General features: G+C 36.4%; 2 protein-coding genes across 2 annotated transcripts in view; both read right to left on the bottom strand.

The window, feature by feature from the left end:
* LOC129004223 (uncharacterized) overlaps positions 1-15,661 on the bottom strand; it is a 25,558-nt gene extending 9,897 nt beyond the window's left edge. Inside the window, exon 1 of the mRNA XM_054432710.1 lies at positions 15,543-15,661. Coding sequence (XP_054288685.1) covers positions 15,543-15,639 — 97 coding nt within the window. The 5' untranslated portion in view covers positions 15,640-15,661. The remainder of the gene's footprint in view (positions 1-15,542) is intronic.
* LOC129003731 (uncharacterized) lies at positions 15,641-20,395 on the bottom strand. The gene is made up of 5 exons (XM_054432027.1): positions 19,913-20,395; positions 16,209-16,393; positions 16,040-16,177; positions 15,876-16,004; positions 15,641-15,840 (listed from the first exon to the last, which is right to left on the bottom strand). Exons 1-5 carry the CDS (start codon positions 20,227-20,229, stop codon positions 15,641-15,643), a joined length of 969 nt encoding a protein of 322 aa, XP_054288002.1. The 5' UTR covers positions 20,230-20,395.

The raw sequence follows: 20,395 nt of genomic DNA, 5'->3' as shown, positions 1-20,395 counted from the left end.
GTTTAACCGTTACGAAATCGATTCAAGTCAGAATAGTCAATCACGTACGCACGGCACTTTCAGTTCGTGGGTGCCTAAAGAGGTGACGTCGCGTAGACATCAGGGGTTTCACTGCAGAAGAATGTGTGCCTGCATAAGCAATTTAAATGACACAAGTTATTTAAATAACTACACACCTATTGATGATTAAGTAGATACGGGCGTGACTTTATAGAGTGTTTAGAGAGATTGAACATAGTAAAGAACTACTTTTCAAAAGGCACAGTTCCAATCCAGAAAAAATTAGTAGAGAAGAGATCAAATAGCTTATAAAAACGTATTTCAATCAGGTTATTTTTTTACAACTGGCCTGATTGTGGTAGCCCTGATTAAAGGAAAATTGTGTGGAACTAAAATTGACAAATTTATTGTTAATTAGTTGTTCCGTTCACCTACAACATAACCTTAAAAACGTAATGGATATTGCGTTGGATTTATTTCGCCTCAGAAACAAGATTTGGATCATATTAAATTGTGCAAATTGCACATTTGTTATAGTAATGCTTAATAAGTGGAAGGATCTGGTATCAGTTTATAACAAAGCTACACAGATCGAGTGCTTTGATAGAAATACGATTGGTCAAACACTTTTTAGAATACCTTCCGATGACATGAATTAATTGATGGAAATATAACCATTAACAACACATTTTCAAATTATTTAAGTGCACTAATATTATTCCTTATACTATGCATACTTATAAATTATATCTTAGGCTATAAAACAATGTAATCTCAAGGTCTAAGTACCGCAATGTATCACTACATCAAAGCAAGCACCTCAATTAAGGTGTATACCTTGTGTAATTCCTGGTTACATTGCATATTGCTTCGTCTCGTCACAGAGTCGTGATTGCCAGAAAGGTAATTGATTGATACTCTCTAGTCTCAAGCTATTTCACTCTTATCTCAATGAACAGTCAAAACAGATAAAAAATTCTGTGATTTGACCTTTGGCCTCTCAATCTATCATTAGATTAGCTAAAACGATGTCAAGAATCGTCTTTTAAACTATAAAAGTACCTGATGGTGTTATAATAGTAAATCATTATAATAGAATATTATGAAAACTGTTTAAATAAGTAGAGCTATTCAGGTACTCGGACTGTATTTTGAAAACATTGAATTTCGTACAACAAGATCGTGAAAATCTGCTGGTTTTACTAGAGAAATTCCTCCTATACTTTTATATTACGCAAAGCTAAAAGAGTAGGACATGGGAAAATGCAGGTGATAAGTTTGTATTTGTATAAATTGGTGTTTCCTCATAAAACCTAACTCTTTTAATAACAAATATCAACATAGGTATTGGTTGAGATATTCATAATTGAATAAGTAAGATATTCATTGCGTTTGTCGAATCCCAAATGATATTTAACTTATAACGGTCGTAAAAAATGTAGGGCCTATAGATATTCATATTATTATGTATCTTGTGTCATTCATATGTACCATACAGGCATGTATCCATACAGGCATTTAATAAACATAAAATTTTCTTTGAAGTTCACTAACAAAAGAATTGTAAATAACACGTGAATTTGTGAAACTGCGTCGGATATGTTTTCAATAAGGTTGGGCTTTTCAGAGTTCGTAGCACAAAAAGAACTTAGAAGCTTCGTTACGGCTAGATCGGTGTTGTTTTTTAATCTGACGTACAATGGAGAATGCTTCGGAGCCCAGTCTCATACTTTCGCCGAATTCAGTTTAGCAGTCCTGAACATTGCACTTTCTCCGATATTGTCCCATGGTCCTGCAGTTGTCACACGATAGCTACCACATACTGCGACTCTTTTATGTTCTTAACTGATATTCTTTACGAAGAGGTGGCTTTCATTCCTTCTAAATACCATATGTTTTGTCGTAATACCGGATTGCACAACGGTTAAAACAAAATAAGTACAACAATAATTTTTATAGAAAATATAAAAAACAAAATCCAAACGTTGGTTACGGTACAATACAATAAACAAGAAAACAATTCAGAAGTTTCTTTAAAGTACGAGGCTTATTGGGGGCCCTGCTTGTAAACTGACTGTATTTACACAACTCTGAACGTGGGTGATGCGTAGGTCAAGTACAAGGTCGTCTGGAAACCGGTCTTTACTCAGCAGTTCATAATGTTATTATAACTTGTAGGCACAAAATAATAAATATTGAATTTGACCGAAACAGTCACTTGATTCGTGACGCGTAAAGTTTAATATGACCGCATGGTGGGTTTAAAATGGATTGAACGATTTGTATGGCTTTATTACAGACTAGAATCAGCTGGTTCATTAGCCTGGATGATAAAACCCCAATGATTAAGGACTGGGTGGAGTTTTAAACCATCAATAAGCTACTGAATAATCTGATGTTCTAACTGGCGAATTTCTTGTCAGGAGAGCACCACAACCATTCAGCCACCCAACAATGTTTAATCTCAAACAAGGCTTGTGCCAAACCTTGGACTTAGCCATGTGAAGCAAAGTTAAAAACAAAATTGTTTTATTTTTTATTCATACGAATATAAAAATTATACTTTACGACTCAGCACAAATTGGTTACGTTAAAGATTCTTTACATCTCGCATAATCCCTTGTGGTTGGCTGAACAGGCCACGGTTTTTACGTAAGACATGTATTAGTTGGGAAGCTCATTAGGTAATAAGTTACAGTGCTTGATTAGTAATCAGAATGTCATCGATTCAATCCTGAGAAAAGTCAGAACATTTGATAGTTCAAAACATTAGGATACTAAGCTGGTATTAATACTTAGGCTTCTTGGGTTGCTAGCCTAGTGGTTACCATCTCGGATTTCGGTGCGGAAGGGGTTCAATCCCGGCACATCCACAAAACTTTGGATTTGGGTTTGGACCACTTTCCCTTAAAAGTGTTTGAAATGACTTCATAACAAAAATGCCACTGGCGTAGATACGAGAGAAAAAAATGGTCCTGACTATATTAAGAGTTTATCTAAGTCAGCTACCGCACAACATAACACTCAGATCACATCTTTCCATTCCAAATCTACATACAGGATATTAATATTAAGCTTAAATACGCTACTAAATGAACTTTCGTAATAGTTGTGATTGATTGATACATCGTTGTTATTATAAAATTTTATTACATTGTAATAAAAATCATTTCAGAACTGGGCATGGATACACACCTCAAATATAAATCACACCGTGCCAAAACTACAAGACTACGGGTACTGCCAACTTTTACTCACAACTAAAACACTTTCACAAAACAAAGAAACGCGATGCATCTGTTCCTTGGAGCTTGTCAAACGACCATGTTCCGCACTACGAGCCGGAAGCAGGATCATAACTGCCCGGAGGCGCAGGAAGTTGTGGAAGCTTCCACTTCCACGTAAACACCGTAACATCAGCTGATCTCTCCCTGGCCGATCATCTATTGGTTCACACAATTACCTGAGGAGAGACAAAGAAGAAGTATAACGCAGGGAAGAGTTTACAGGAGATTTGAGTTCCTGATGATTCGGAATGATTTTAATCACCTATTGAGATAAGAACACCAAAAGGCGAATTTCAACTTAAATATTAGCGAAGGATGAATGCAGTATGTAGTAAGATATCTAGTGCAGCGTTTGTAGAACAGCTGTTGCATTAGCCTATGGAATGGTTTTAACCATTCACTCAAATCCCAATGATCCAGGACAGCTGGGTCCAGTTTTAAACCACCAAGACTGGCTTGTCAGGATTGAGCATTTGCACGTTCGGGCGTGCCTTTTAACTACGCCTGCAGATGTAGAAGATGCATTAACACAGTCTGTAATGCCAGAACTCACTATCTCAAGTCACTATCTTAAGTTTGATAATGATGCAGCATTGATCCAGCATTTTGTTTACTAGTTATGTTTGTGTTATTGTAGGGTTCACCAAACATCAGTAATTCACCGAACAAGGTAGCACTGTGGTAGCTTCGGCTGACAAGTTAGACATAGTCAGATCGAAACCAACCGCCTCCACTATATAATATGCAGTATTCACTGGCTTGTTCATGTGACTTATACCATAAAATTAGTTCGCAATGCTTAGATCACTACGCAGACCAGAAGGTCCAGAGATGGCCAGTTAAGGTCAAAGAAAATAATTTGTTACAGTCTCTTTAGTTTTCGCTCTTCACTACTAGGAAATTAAGAATAATTTTTAGGACTTCAAAACGATACAAGAAAAAAATATGATGCAACAGATAATATGAGAGTGCTTCCGTTCATTCAGAACACCAAGTAGTTCACAAAGAAAGGAGAAAGTATATGTTCATAGGTGTAAAAATAGCAGACGATCGAGATAGTTTGTTTGTATGATGAAGTACGGGTATAAAAGAGACGAAGTGCGAGTATTGTGCGAGAAGATTGGTCGAGAAAGTCCTCTAACGGTTGTGACCGGTTTAATTTCTTCCAATCAGTCTTATGATTAGCAGCATGGGTCACTTCTGATGTGAATGACAGGTGAGATTCTGCATATGCACTTAAGGATGGATAAAAATGTTAATTCACGTCACTTCTACATCTCATATGAGTTTATTGCGAGTACCGGTCAAGTTGTCAAAATATTACCATTAATTAGAGAGTTTTAGATCGAATCATTTGCTATCTGGAGACGTTTACTCAACTACTACCGGAAGTTGCCAATTTTTTACACTAATCCAGAATATTTAGCTCTCACTGTATCAAAATAAAAGGTTGGTTTGATCCTGATGAGCGCTAGACATTGGGAAATTGGTTGTTACTTTTAGTTTTATGAATATAATACATTTTTACTCTATCAGAAGCACTTAAAAAAGAAACATTGGTGTGAGAGGTTTGCTATTTTATCTCTTTAATCACCACTAGCTAGACAATGACTAACTTCACTTTATTCAGTCCACCGAACAAAACAGGATTCTACGGTGATTGGCTATCAGTGATATTTTAGTGGTATCTTAAGAAGGAAAAACTAAAACGGAACTGTTATCCACACGAATGTTTTGAATCATTTAGAATGAATAAAATAATCTTGTTTATGAAGTTCTCGAAAAACTAAATAAAAACATATATCCATTCTACTGACCCATTCTTTAGGTAAAAACCGTCAACTCAGCCAATCTGATCCGTACCAACACACTCCTGTCAACAATTCTGAAGAGAATATTAAAGTGGAAAGTGTTTTGTAAGCCTTATAACCGTGGAAAGTGCGTCAAAACCGTACCTCATCTGGTCGACATCCGAACAACACAACGTAGTGTGGACACTACGGCGCGCCGTGCAAATTGGAAATGAGTGGGTTGCAAAAACAGCAGCAACGGCAGAGGTCTCCATTGGCCACGCCGAGGGTTAGTCAACGGTGTTGGGAGTGAGAGAGGGGCGAAATACGATAATCCTGGAAAATTGTGGAACCTTTTGTATAAGTGAATGGCAATTGGAGTTACATCGCAGATTGAGGGTGCATAAGAACATGTAAACTCAAATCAGTGAAATATGTAATGCGTTTGGACATCAATCGATGATGGATTGTTGTTTGTATTGGCCCCGATAGAAAATATGAAATAACTACAGTTCGGATATTCTGAGTAAAACCATGCAACACCATCTGAAGTATGTGACACAACGTATCCTGAAGATCACGACGGTGTTACAAGCATTCATGTTGTTTTTGATGACATGCATTGTATAGTGAATACCAATAAAAGCTTGTTTTAAATTTGATGCAGCATTTTCACAAGTGTACCTATAAATTAATATAAGTAAAATTGTCGCACTGAATTTATTTTAAGAAGAGGCTTAGGTATACCTGATTAGCCTAGCATACAAATAGATCACCTGTCGCTAATTTTTAAACAGTTTAGTAGCGTGATAAATTGTAAATTGTGTGTTTGTGCTTGAGGAATAATTAAGCAGTTTATGCTTCGATGTATAAATATGTCCACGCTATTTAACAAGACAGCTATCACACGCTCAGATAGGAAGTAAAACAAGGTGAGAGAATATAATGGTGTTTATGGTTAACTAATAAAGACAACTAACGGGTGGCTTCCTACACGGATTGAACCATCAATAGTCCAATTAAGACAGGTGATCCCAATACTGCCAACCTAGCTCCGATTCAAGATAAATTGTTACCAACCTTCTTGCGCCATCATTTTCCGCGTTATTGCTTCACGTCTCTATTTTCTCATTCATGTTATTGGCATTCATAATAGTTTTGATTGTCTAATAAGATAAAGTGAGTTTTAATTGCAGTAGAATATGTGAAAGCGAGGCCCGAGGATATGTTGTAAAGTTTTGCAGGTTAACTATATTCTGTATATTTCATTCAAAGATTGGCTTATGATGGACCTTTATTGAAATACGAAATAAAAATGTTAAAATATTTCTTCGAACTGTATAAGCTTAAAACAAAAACTATGAAGCAACTTAGTTGTCAAATTGAAAGTAAAATCTGCCTAGTAAAATTTATTTTATGAACTCTCAGTCCTAAATCATGCTGAGCTCAGAATCACACTCAAGTCAGGAATAGGTCAGGCTTAGTTATGATATAAATAAATATCAAATTCTAGGTCAAATGAATAGACAAATCTGTAAATTTCAGTTATTTTAGGCAAAACCTCTCCAAGATCCGGTTGACATTCATGAGGTACGTGCAAATTTGTTACGCAGTTGCAAATGCATATAAGATTGGTCGTGTGGGTTATTTTTCTATAGAGCGAGTTAATTAAATGCTGTTTTGATAAAAAATCTACGTACCAATTGAAGTAGGTTTATTTAGGTCTATTGTTGAAAATTTTTCTTTAAATTCAAAATAAAATATCTGATTTGCTTAAGGCTTTGAGTCAAGTGATCTTAATTTTTGCCAAAGACAAAAAATATATATAAAAGAAAAGTTTTAAGAACAAATAGCCTACACAGCTGGTGTGAAAATTGCGTTCAAGAGGTGTCTCAACCGAACCATTGAAAGCGATGTGGGAACTCCTGAAAGAAAAGAGGGCACCTAAGAATCAGATGTTCCCGCGCTGGTTGCACCATGGGAGTCGAGGATTGCTACTGTCAGTTGAGTGACATTAACCTCATTGCTGATGCTGATAAACATGACAACTGGGTGTATCGATATGTTTGGACTTATGAGTATATAGGTAGTTGATCTCTAACAACATAAATGCCTAATCACACCTATGAGATGTTGTTTATTGGAGGGTGTTCTCTAGTGCAGAGAAGGTTAGTTTGGTCTGAGGGACCTATTTTCTTTTGTTTTATTTGTAAGAGGACATTTAACTCAAGGTGGGCCCCGAATCAGTAATGGACTTAGTACAATCAAAAATGCATTCATAGGTGATTGGTGGGATTTGAACCTGACGTCTAGAGCAGGAGGTCCGCTCTCTAACCAATGGACAAGTCACGTATGTATGTTTCACGAATATTTTACGTTGCCAAATGATTTTAGCAGTTTGCTGAATTTAAAAGTATAAAATATGATTATAATAAAAAACTTAGTTGTAGGACCACAACTTTCTCGATATTACCATATTTTAATTTATATTTTTGTCAACAACTAATGATAAAGTACTAGGTTTAAAAATATTCCTAAGTAAACCTGTGACACGTTAGTAAAATATTTCAACATTTTCCAGTTAATATTATTGTATACCCTAATTAAATGTAGGATCACATCAAGAAATGTAAATATATAAAAAATATTAAAAAGAATTATAAAATGGTATCTAGGAATCTTTCACTTCTTTAGAAGAATGCTCATTATCATATACAAAAGAGTGCCATACTTTTAAATTCTTAAATCCAGTACACTAGATGAAGAGTAGAATTTTTTAAAGATTGTTTTGAATTGGATCAATATATTTTTAGGTACCTCTAAAGTAGTTTTTTTGAAAACTTTTGGATGATTAAATGATAGTAGTTAATGGAAATACACTTAAATTACCAAGGAAGTGGTTCGAAAACCATTAATTCGTTCACCTGAAGTATAGTTGGATTTTTCCAAATCCTAATTACTGTACAGCAAGGCTTATATTACACCTTAAAGGAGCCTCTATATCAGAACTTTGGTGCGTAGTTGAGATTCTATCGTGGGTAGGAGGTAAGAAGAGGATTGCCGCGCAGATCTGCATAATAAGCTTTACACACGTCACATCCCACGATATCACACCTCCGTGCCTTTTGTAATACTTCAAATCCTCAACATATCACATGTCAAGGAGTCGGTCGTACAAGTACAGAAATGTAAAATCGGTATGGTGTAGCCATTCAAAAACGAAAAAGCTATAGACTTTATTTCAGCTACAATGATCTGTGATAGTGATAGTGATAATCTAAAGCCGCTATAGACTATTTTACTACAATATTTTTGCAAGTTATGTGTATGAAGAGTGAGTGGTAAAGGAAACATCACTAAAATGTCTAAATTTGTAATATTTTATCTATGGTATGAAAACGAAATGCTCGAACCTAAAGAAATTCTCAGACACTCACATCCTTAGAAGAATTGAAGGTTTAAGTATTCGGCTTGGTGTTGGTGTAAAAAAATATGTTCACAATAAAATACAGGCAAAAGTGGTATGTAATTCGCAATATCTTTCACTAAAATTAATGTTTGCTAATAAAATTTCATGAAGGGAGAAAAAAACTCAACTCCCCTAACCTAGATATCAACCCTTTTCTACTGGTGAGCATACAGCCCAATCCGGACGCCAAACCTTGTGATGGTTGGGACGAGATCGCGAGTTTTCAACCCCGTTATTAAACTGTTTCATATCTGTGTATACAACTAACACATTTGACAATCGTCTCCTTCAAATGCCCATTGCGTAATTTAGCTTAGGTAAGGTTAGGGAACTGACATGGCCACCTATAATATTCCTGCATGTCATGCTCCACCATGATCAAATATGTGTAGTTTCTGCTCGGGGATTAATAGACTGTTACCATTAAAATTAAGAGTGTTGTCCATTTCGTGATCAACCAACCACTAGACAGCTGTGTCTGAAGGAATGTTGACAAACCCATTCATGTTACAAAAGAGGAGCCACGGAAACGGTTTGCGCAAAAACGTTCCAAACGCAGTGGAGCGGAGAAATTAATTACCAACAGTTGCTAACTAGGAATGCGGCCTCAGGTCCGCCAATTGAGCGGAGTAAGCAAGCTTTGATAAAAACAAATAACTTTAATTTGTTTTCATGATTCAAATTGAATACATGATGACGTCACCATAGCAACAATCCAATTGAATTCTCGTGCTTGGGTGGAAGAGTTAAAGGAAATATGAATCCAGTCAGCTGTTTCTATTAGGTCATTGATTTTTACTTGTATATATGAGTACTTGTCGCTGATTTAGTTAGTTAGTTTTACAAGTACTATGAGTACTTGTAAAACTGTGTGTTTGTAATAGCATAAAGATAAGTATTATTTTGTCAATATCCTAATGTTTGTTTAGCTCCCATTTATGTAATAGGCTTATAGGCTTCCTTCTCATTTTCTCTAACTAAAACATTTAGCCAATTAGTAAACTTTGCTCAGCGAACAGAATGACAGAAGAAGGTGACTATATATAGCAATACCATAGTCAATGGTAACCACAGGAAATAAGGCGTGGCTAATTTCACGAGCTGATGATGCCCTGAAAAAGATGGTGGTTGCCGCGACGCTAGTGGCATTGAATTGGTGATGTTTGTGCTAGCTCCGTCCCGTTGCCAAAATAGGCCAACTGTACTCAATAAATAGATTAGATTTTAAAGACGGCACTGGATATAGAATTGATTAATTAAACAAGAATATATTTATTCCTCATGCTAAATTACAGCATGATTAAGTAAAATACTGTATATGCATAATAAACTACTGTACAACAAAATTATTAAAATCATATATAAAAGACGTTTTTATATTAGACTATGGCAATTTAATTTGAGAACCTGCACTGTGTTGATGTAAAGCCTATTTATTGGGTTGTACTAAATTTCCAACCTGACATAAAAATGCCAACATGCTGTTCTGTTAGCTGTAATAATTCATCTTATAGTATTACGGAAAAAATAGGAATATTACATCAAGCTGATTTTATAACTAAACTCCCGTACAGGCCAAGCAGTCTAGGCTCTACTTTTTGTAATTATTACCTTATTATCTTCATCTTTTACCCAAAATGGATTGATGGCGTCAGACTTTCAAATAAAAAATATATACATTTAAACAAACAGGCATAAATTACTGAACATATATTTACAACATTGGCATGTGTAATTGTAACTGTGTCTGTATACCTGCACAGAGAAAATTACTTCCACACTTATAAGTTATAAATTGGACAACACAAGTTAACAAGTTTAGTTAAATATTTAATTATAATAAATAGCTATAACTGAACTTCTGTATAGGCCTAGCAGTCTAGGCATTAGGCCTACGCATCGTAATCGTAACTGTTCAAGCCTAACCAATTATTTACACGCCTTAGTTTAAGTGGACTTCTATAAAATCTTAGATAATTATTTATTTATTGTAGTCGCAACTGGACTTTGGTGTGCAAGCCCAGCAAATCACTGTATTTATTTAGGATAGGCTACCGTTAATAATATTTGAAAATAATGAATTCCTGCTTCGGAAATACAGTTTCTATAGTTTTCAATTTGAATACTCTCTTTTACTGTTTATAAACTAAGCACCTGGAGACAAAATCATTCCCCATTCTGCGATGCCAGCCTTTACTACTTCCTTCACCATTTCCTACGTCATTGTTTCCTTCCCTTCTCATAGCATTTAAGTATTACGGATACATTAATCTAACTGCCACAAACGGTTCCCACACTCTGCGATGCTAAACATTACTACTTCCTACGTCATGGACGTGTTGTCAACTCTTTCCATTGCATTTTAGTATTTTAAATACATTAATCTAATTGCCAACAACATTTCCCACACTCCGCACTGCTAGCATTTACTAATTCTTTAACCAGTTCCTATGTCTTGGACATCTTTCCATCCCATCTCATAGCATTTCAGAATTTCAATTTCAGATACAGAAATCGAACTGTTACAATTGGTTTCCAGTTCCCAGACTCCACAGTGCTCGCCTTTACTACTTCCTTCACCTCTTCCTACGTCGCGGACCTGTTTCCCTCCCTTCCCATTGCATTTTAAGATTGCAGATACCTTAATCTAATCCTTATAAACAGTTCCCACACTCCGGACTGCTCGCCTTGACTACTTTCTTTACCACTTCCTACGTTTCGGACCTGTTTTCCTCCCTTCCCATAGCATTTTAAGATTGTAGATACCTTAATCTAATCGTCATAAACAGTTACCACACTCCGGACTAATATTTACCACAAAACTAATAACAACAATTAAAAGAAATAATCTGCTTGGAATAATTCGGTAAGGCCGCCAGAAATTATGCCAATCGGTGTATTGTTAATCAACGCTTAATGTTATTCATCGGACTCCTTTTCTTTTGTACTGTCTTTTGTAAATTGGCCATATGTGCATGTGCAAGCTGAGGTGCCCGTGGGTACAGAATGTCGAGTCACATACGCTACGATTCTTTGTTTACATCTACGTTGTTATCTCGTAACCATCATGGCAACTCATAAGACTCATGTTAAACATTGCAAATTTTATGTCGGTCTTAAATTGTACAGGTATCATCAATTTGAAGTTTGTTTGTTTCGAAACATCAAAAATATTTGTCGTAATACCCCTGGTAAGTTTGGATTCAATATGTTCAGCCGTTATTGAGTTAATTGATTACATAGTTTGCATAAGGTCCGATCTCAAAGAGCTTCGCTCGCTTCGCTCGCTCCGCTCAATTATGTGACTGATTACATCGGCAGGAACCATCAAGCGATTGTGGAGAAAGTCGAGCGATTGCCGGAAACAACAAACGTCTAATGAGTTCAAGCAGGGGTAGCAATAACTATTTGTAACTTAGATTACGAATTCGACAGCCTAGTATGTAACCCCCTTAGGTCACATTTATAGATAGCAAGAGAAACTAACTGATAAAAATGATCGTATTGTTCGAAGATATATCATATTAATTTAATGTTAAAAATAAAAAAGTATACTAATATTTTTTTACCTAATCTGAGTGCAACTAGATTTATGCCCTAGTGGCAACGTAGAAGAATTAACGCAATCAGGGTTAGAAATAATAAACATCTATATATTATATTCAGCGTAGTCGAGTATTATAATTTTAAGAAATGCAAAATGAATGGATACAATAATTTGACGATGTATTACGACAAGACAATTGTTTTATTAAAGTTTCACTATCGCTCAGCCTCTAGTTCACACGTGTGTGTAAATAGCCGAAGAGCGTGTGAAATGCACAGAGAAAATAAGAAAGTAGTTCAAGTTCAGGGTCACTCAAACCATCGGCAAGTAAACTTTTGTCTTGATTATTTTTTTAATATCGGCAAAATAACATTTAAATACGAAGTTCGTGTTTAGCAAAGGACATAGTTCAAAACGTGAAATTAAATGGGATGATTATTAAAAAAAGCATTGCGTTTCCAATCCCATGTCATTTTTGTGCCGTCTAAATAGAAATTTGGCTCATCCAAAGTGTTAGCCGGTGATACATATCTAATATTATAACGATTTTACTTCAAGCTGTTCGAAAAAGCTGACAGAAGCGATAAAACACATTAAATTATGCTTGATTTATGAAGTTGAAAAACTAATGTGCCTAACATCACCATTTTAACATCTACAATGTACTTGTAAAATAAATATAAATCATTAAATGCAATGGATTAAAAGTATAGATAACGTAAGAAAATATTGACAAAAAATGAGTAATATCTCTTTATGAAGATTTATAAGTTTTACGAGCTTAGTATACCATCCATCTTGATTCACAAATACCATGCGAAAGTGCATTGAATGTAATTAACACAGTTCCCTAAATCTCTTAGCAGCACACCATACAGAGCTAGAAAAAAATAAGAAACAAACCAACAGACCTCAATCTATACATATAACTTTAGAAAATGGGTTGCACTATATCCCATAGAGTGCAGATTTTAATTCAACAACGCCTAAAAGGGGTAGAACCAGGTTTCTACTAAACAACTAGTTTATATTAAACACTACATCTCTAAACAAATTCTGTTGTACATCAAGTTTAAATGGTGAAACAATAGCTGCACGTTTCACACATTAGTTTGGTTTAAAAGAAGGATCGAAATTCACTCAATGTATGACTGCTGTATAAGTCATATCGAGCTTCTAGCAACGTTAAACCATCGGACCACAACGAACGTGGTGGAGTCCCCCAGGGTTCCACTTTGGGTACGATTCTTTTCCAGGTCAGAAGAGCTAGAGATTGTCTCCATGAAACACGCCATACTGGTCAATGTAATTGATTTTATTGCCACGTTCAATAGGAAATGCTCCACTTACCACTGTAAAACTCTCACAGGGTGCTAAATCTTAACTGAGGAAATCATACGAAAGGTCCACCTTGCTATGCAGATATTTTGATAGACTATAACAACTTCTCGTTGCTCAAATTTATTGAAAGTGTGATTTTAAACGTCTCTTTCATGCAATAAATATACGTTGGCAACAGATACAAAGTGTGAAAAGTTTAATTTTTTATACATAAATATTTTAAAACAACTGAAGATTACCTATTTTGTACCTTTACGGCCTTTATTGTATTCTATGATGGACACACAAAGGCATTATATTAGAGATTTGGTTTAGTTTAGATACCTCAATAGTAACGTTATAGAGTTACAAGTTTACATCTGAGAAATTTGACCAAATTAAATTCCCAGTCAAATACAGGCTACAGATCGTTCATTTCAGTTAAAATGTCCGATGTCCACTTCGGTTTTCAGGGTCAATCAATATTAGCAAGTCACTACATCTATCTGCCTACAGTTCAAGCCAATGTGTATACAGCTATTGACTATTAACCACTATAGTCAATGATACAACTCTTGTGGAGAACATACTCTTTCCCGTAAACACTTGTAGTGCGGTTCAGTACGAAAACATTTTCATACAACCATATAGGTATTAGAAATACTCCTTTATAGATTTAACATACTTATGGATAAATTTAAGACAGAGTTTAGTGTGATCAGTGTGTACTTTCTGTTTCTGGTTTTCTAAAGAAGAACTAACTGGTAGAACTAACTGGCTTGCTATTGTAGATTTCCTCTTATAAAACACACAAAAAAATACATTTAAAGATTGTAATCCACCAAAAATCCTCAAGCAAAAGCTATAATTAGGCATTCACCTAACTCAGTACCATAAGTCACTAATCAAGGTTACCAACTGTGACTGTAAGTTAAAGGAAAACTTGTACCCATGTTTGTCACAGGAAGGATGCGTTGCGTCAGGTCAGAGGGACGAGTTCTCGTCCTGAATCTCGAGCGGCAAGACACTCTCACTATCATCAAGTCTCGTCTAACCGGCCTCAGGTGGGACAAACGGTATCAGACCGGCGGCGGCTGGCGAGAAACTCGCGTGGGGAAAAGTAATGCATAATGAAGCTGGGGGATCTCCATCATAAATGAAGCTGCGAAGAATTAGACACTGATGAAAGGAAAAAGTGGTACGAATGTTTCTGGAAGTACTGGTGAAAGGATACCGTACTGAACGTACCTTGGACATTAGATATTTAGCACTTCACTAAGTGCTATGGATGCACTTCTAAAGCGAGGTAAGTTGTTAACATAATAGGATTACTGGCTGTCAATAAAGTCACGATCTTTGTAGAGTTTTTACTGGCTGAAGTAAGCTGTTTCTTTTTTCTGTACGGTGAAATTAGACCCAAACCTGGACGTTCAAAAAAAAAGCACACTTTTGTCACCAACTTTTTCAGTATTGTCCACATATTGTATGATGTTCGGTAAAAATTTAGCGTTGGGTTTTAGTTCGTGGGCGGAAGGAGGGGTGGGGGTAATAGCTGGAAAATTGGAACTTTTTTGGTTTTTATTAAATACTAGCAGAGTACCCGTCCTTCATACGGGGATGGAAGTATAAAATGCTTATTGCTTTGCGTTTGTGATAGGAGAGGACACGATTTAAGACAATTTGGTTCTTTTAATTTTGTTCCTATTCATTATCTTGTTAAAGTAAATGGTCACAGAGTTACAAAATTTAAAAAAATGGATATTTTCGACCGTTTTTAACGCTTTAAAAGACTTGGAGGCAGCTACATACTGGTCGATGCAGGCAGTCATGGCAGGAGCACAAGAGTGTCGTCCGGCCACATGGTGTACACAAGGTGGAGGTCTCATCTCACAGCGGGGGTTTTAGAAGTTTTCCTCCTCTATGAGAGCTTACTGAACATAAAACGGCAAGGGACTTACCAGGATGTAGAGTGTAGACTGAGGAGATGGTCGGTGCAGGCAGTCATGGCAGGAGCACAAGAGTGTCGTCTGGCCACCTGGTGTACACAAGGTGGAGGTCTCATCTCACAGCGGGGGTTGTAGAAGTCTTCCTCCTCTATGAGAGCATGCATAAAACGACAAGGGACTTACCAGGATGTAGACTGAGGAGATGGTCGGTGCAGGCAGTCATGGCAGGAGCACAAGAGTGTCGTCTGGCCACCTGGTGTACACAAGGTGGAGGTCTCATCTCACAGCGGGGGTTGTAGAAGTCTTCCTCCTCTATGAGAGCTTACTGAACATAAAACGGCAAGGGACTTACCAGGATGTAGACTGAGGAGATGGTCGGTGCAGGCAGTCATGGCAGGAGCACAAGAGTGTCGTCTGGCCACCTGGTGTACACAAGGTGGAGGTCTCATCTCACAGCGGGGGTTGTAGAAGTCTTCCTCCTCTATGAGAGCATGCATAAAACGACAAGGGACTTACCAGGATGTAGACTGAGGAGATGGTCGGTGCAGGCAGTCATGGCAGGAGCACACGAGTGTCGTCTGGCCACCTGGTGTACACAAGGTGGAGGTCTCATCTCACAGCGGGGGTTGTAGAAGTCTTCCTCCTCTATGAGAGCATGCATAAAACGACAAGGGACTTACCAGGATGTAGACTGAGGAGATGGTCGGTGCAGGCAGTCATGGCAGGAGCACAAGAGTGTCGTCTGGCCACCTGGTGTACACAAGGTGGAGGTCTCATCTCACAGCGAGGGTTGTAGAAGTCTTCCTCCTCTATGAGAGCTTACTGAACATAAAACGGCAAGGGACTTACCAGGATGTAGACTGAGGAGATGGTCGGTGCAGGCAGTCATGGCAGGAGCACAAGAGTGTCGTCTGGCCACCTGGTGTACACAAGGTGGAGGTCTCATCTCACAGCGGGGGTTGTAGAAGTCTTCCTCCTCTATGAGAGCCGCTGCTGCTTCCTCAGCCGTTACCATCAGTGAAGACCTTCGAGGCCTAAAGAGATGAAAAACATAGAAAGTACAAATACTTTGAATATTTAGGCTTTGGCTATTAATACAAGTGTACATATTTCATTTTAACGTTATGGTAATGAAGTATAAAACCCGTATATGGACCAGCTGTCTTTATTAAATAAGGTCATAAAACCACGAGGCCGAGTGGTGATGAGTTTTCAAACGAAACCAATATCATAAATAATGTCTTAATAGTTTATTTTGTACCTTAATCATAAAAAATCTAATTTTTTATAATAATGAACAGTATAATATTACAAGTTGATAGGCCTATAACAGTTTTATATTATATCAGTTAGATGATTATTTTCGGAGACACTAATTTTATGACAGGTTATTATTAGTTTATTTGGAATTATATCGGAATTAGGCTTTTTAATTTAACTGTAAAAGTTCAATATGACTTTATTAAAGAAGAGGGTTAAGTAGAAAGTCTATTTTAAAATTAAGATATTGTATGTTTTATGGATACGACAGTTCGTTTTGATTTGACCTCAAAATTTGACCACACAGTCCACTATAACTTCTCTAGTTAAATAACTCAACTGTACCTTTAGAGTAATTGAAAGTCAATAGCATTATTTACCAGTAAATTGTTTGTAGGATTGTTTTATGATCCTGAAAGTTGTTTTGACCAAAACAGATGAAATAAATACTAACATATCCATTCCTACTTTTAATCGCAAATAATCATATTTTGTTTGATTAAAAATTCTAAATTTTACACCGTAAAAATGTTTAACATCTCTTATCATGCATTTCAATTCAGCATCAGACTATCTGTTTCTTCTTTCTGTTGTCTTATTGACTTATACACAATATGTATTTGATTTGTGTAACAGTCACTGACACACTGCGTCATCTTTGTAGGAAGACTCTTCTTTTAGCGTCCAGTGTTTACATTTTTGGATAAGGAAATCCTAAGGTATTCGGATAAAATGTAAATGTGATACTCTGTTGACTCGTGTAGTGTAAATAGTGTGAAAGCCTGCCTGGCTGATGTCAATCTTCCTAATGCACCTCTTAGCTACTTGAGCCTGTCCAATATCACATTTGTAGGCTGACACTTTGAATACATGTTCACAAAACGTTTATGAATCCATAGAGAATTTTAATAAATTACTGGCCTTTACAGTTAAAATTAGAAATTGATTTGGGAACTAACATATTAATTAAGGAGAAATTACCTTAGATAGCTACTGTTGTTTTGTTTATTTTGTTTAGTTTTCTAACAGAATATTTACAATATGGGTGTCCCGGAAATCTCTACCAATATTTTAGGGCATTGCCCCTGGGTAAGAAACATACCTAAATATCATATTTAAATTGTCTGGAAGTCCTTAGTTACTCACACAGCCGCCATTTAATTTTTTTCAGTTATTATGTTTTTCTAAAGAATGGTTAAACATACGAAATGGAAACTTTGCGCAAACATTTATGACAACCAGAAAAAGCTACCAAAAAATTATGACGATTTTTAAAATTCATAAAACAAAATGGCGGCCGTTTAAATTTTTGTTTCTTAAATGACTCAAAAACCGTTGATTTTACCAACATTTTACATGAATAACGTTTTTAAGGCAACGTTATTACAAATCGATCGACACCTTAATCTTTAAGATTATACGGGTATTAACTGAGATATGGCAGTTTTAGTGATACGTGACTGCTGGAGGTTAGTTGCAGCGCATGCTGAAAGCGGTCACGTATCACTAAAACTGCCATATCTCAGTTAATACTCGTCCAATATTTAAGAATAAGGTGTCAATTGATTTGTAATAACATTGCTTTAAAAACATTACTTTTGTAAAATTTTGGTAAAATCAACGGTTTTCGAGTTATTTAAGAAACAAAATTTTAAATGGCCGCCATTTTGTTTTATGAATTTGAAAAATCTTCAAACTTTTTTGGTGGCTTTGTCTAGTTGTCATAAATGTTTGTGCAAAGTTTCCATTTCGTATGTTTAACCATACTTTAGAAAAAAAATAACTGAAAAAAAACAAAATGGTGGATGTGTGAGTAACTAAGGACTTCCGGACAATTTAAATATGCTATTTAGGTATGTTTCTTACCCAAGAGCAATGCCCTAAAATATTGGCAGACAGTTCCGAGACACCCTGTATATTTAAAAATAATGACATTCAATTATTATGAGAACTACTTAGTTTAAAAGTATTATGATACATTTAGTACAGAGTTTCAACTTCTATAAAACGACATATTTTAATGAACCCTTTATTGTTATAGCCTTCACATTGCCGACAAATTGTCAAAATCCTCGTCACTACCCTCCATGAACTCAAAAATACGCAAAAGTAATTATTTAATTTGGCTCTTAAATTGAAATAGTTTTCCTCGTGCTAGGTATCATTGTGTATTAATGAGTCTTAATAATCATATCTCAATTATAGTCCCGATTTTTTTACCTGGCTTAAATTACACCAAAGGTGTCTGAAAACATTTTTTTCGAGGGTTTGTTTTGGTCTGAAATTCAATTACTATGGTTTTCTTTTATAATACTCAACAAGGTCTATAAGCATTGGTATAACCTAGAAGTATGGCAAACTAAAAATTATGTTATTTAAACACGAAAATGTCTAGTTTTTAAACGTTTTGGGGTTTTACAGTGAGTTACATTTGAGAAAATGAATCAGACGCAAAATACATGAATATCAATGTACTGTATTGCCTACTCCATTAAAGGAGTTAAGCTAGCTGAAATCAGGGGAGCTTGATAAGTAGATATTGTTTGAACTGCTAATTATTGATCAGTTAGTCCACACTGCCAGGATTCTTTATAGAGATTCATTAAGCTGGTATTTGATACATAAATATATTTTCCCTACAGTTACCTGACAAAGTGGGCTTCCTTGCACTGATTTTAGTACGCCAAATAGCTAATTGATGCATTTACTTACTTGTGCCGCACTCCAGTATTACAACCAAACAACATAAAACAGTTTACTTTTATTAGGCACGTAATGCGTGGACGATTCAAACACGTGTTGTATAGTGTTGGAAAGACTAATCATTTCTATGCTTTATAGTAACTGTAGAAAAAATATCATGTGTAACACGAGCGCAAATTGCTTTTGCTGCACTCGAGAAACTTTCCACCTCGCCTGCGGCTCGTGCGTAAAAATTTCTCTCATCTACAGCAAAGTGCCACTTCCCACACTAGTTACACTAATAACTATTGTGTAAAAGTACCAGATATTCACATTGTTTATCTCTTTTATTTCTGATCTCCGTCAAACACTCAATGTATTTTACTGTATAGTTGAGTAGCTGAGTGGATATAGCGCTCGCCTAGCAATTAGGATTTTAAAATTGGACACAACGAATTCTTTATGCTTGTGGTCTCAATAAATAACTGGCTAAAGAGCCAGTCGATCTAATACAGTAAGCTTTTATGTTATTCATTTATCAGCCATCCTTCAGTACTGTAGCTTCATATCCACGGTCTGCGAGTTGTAAACATCTGTTCTTATCTGATTACCTGTAAGGCTGAGGTATCTGAGCCAGAGGTTGTCTCGCTGGGACGAAGTAGAAGTCTGAGTGTGCCGAGTCGAGACCATTGGTAGACAAGGATACCACAGGGTCTGAGTCCTCAGCGTCGGCGCAGTGACGACGTAGGTAGGCGTAGTTCTCCAGGTCCCACGGGTCCACGTAGTTACGAGGAGTGGAGTCCTTTGAACTCCTGGAGTCCCCAGAGTCCCCGGCGCTGGATGAGGTGCCTGTGCTGTTCATAGTGCTGATTCGACGGTTTGGCGGGATCCAGTAGGAGGATGACGAGAGACGAGGCACAGGAGGCATTGGAAACAATATTCCAGATCAACGCACTGATGTTCTATGTGGATTATAGTGAAGTTAACACAAAATATTAACTGAGCGGAATAAGTAATGTAATATCAGTTGAAAGATACAAATCACATAACAAGAATATCACACGATACTACTGGAGGAAAAATTTTACCGGTTC

The sequence above is a fragment of the Macrosteles quadrilineatus genome, unplaced genomic scaffold, assembly GCF_028750875.1.
Source record: "Macrosteles quadrilineatus isolate MER2022 unplaced genomic scaffold, UCM_ALF_1.0 Scaffold_9__3_contigs__length_116548681, whole genome shotgun sequence".
Classification (NCBI taxonomy): Eukaryota; Metazoa; Arthropoda; class Insecta; order Hemiptera; family Cicadellidae; genus Macrosteles; species Macrosteles quadrilineatus.
The sequence above is the reverse complement of the archived record's forward strand: the minus strand, read 5'-3'. Positions and strand labels throughout refer to the sequence as shown.

Excerpts from the sequence above, each read along its gene's own strand:
- LOC129003731 (XM_054432027.1), bottom strand. The coding sequence starts at position 20,229 with ATGCCTCCTGTGCCTCGTCTCTCGTCATCCTCCTACTGGATCCCGCCA. Across the intron at positions 16,178-16,208 it reads TCTCCTCAGTCTACATCCTG|CTCTCATAGAGGAGGAAGAC; the intron begins GTAAGTCCCTTG and ends ATGTTCAGTAAG. Across the intron at positions 15,841-15,875 it reads TCTCCTCAGTCTACATCCTG|AGGAGGAAGACTTCTACAAC; the intron begins GTAAGTCCCTTG and ends ATGCTCTCATAG.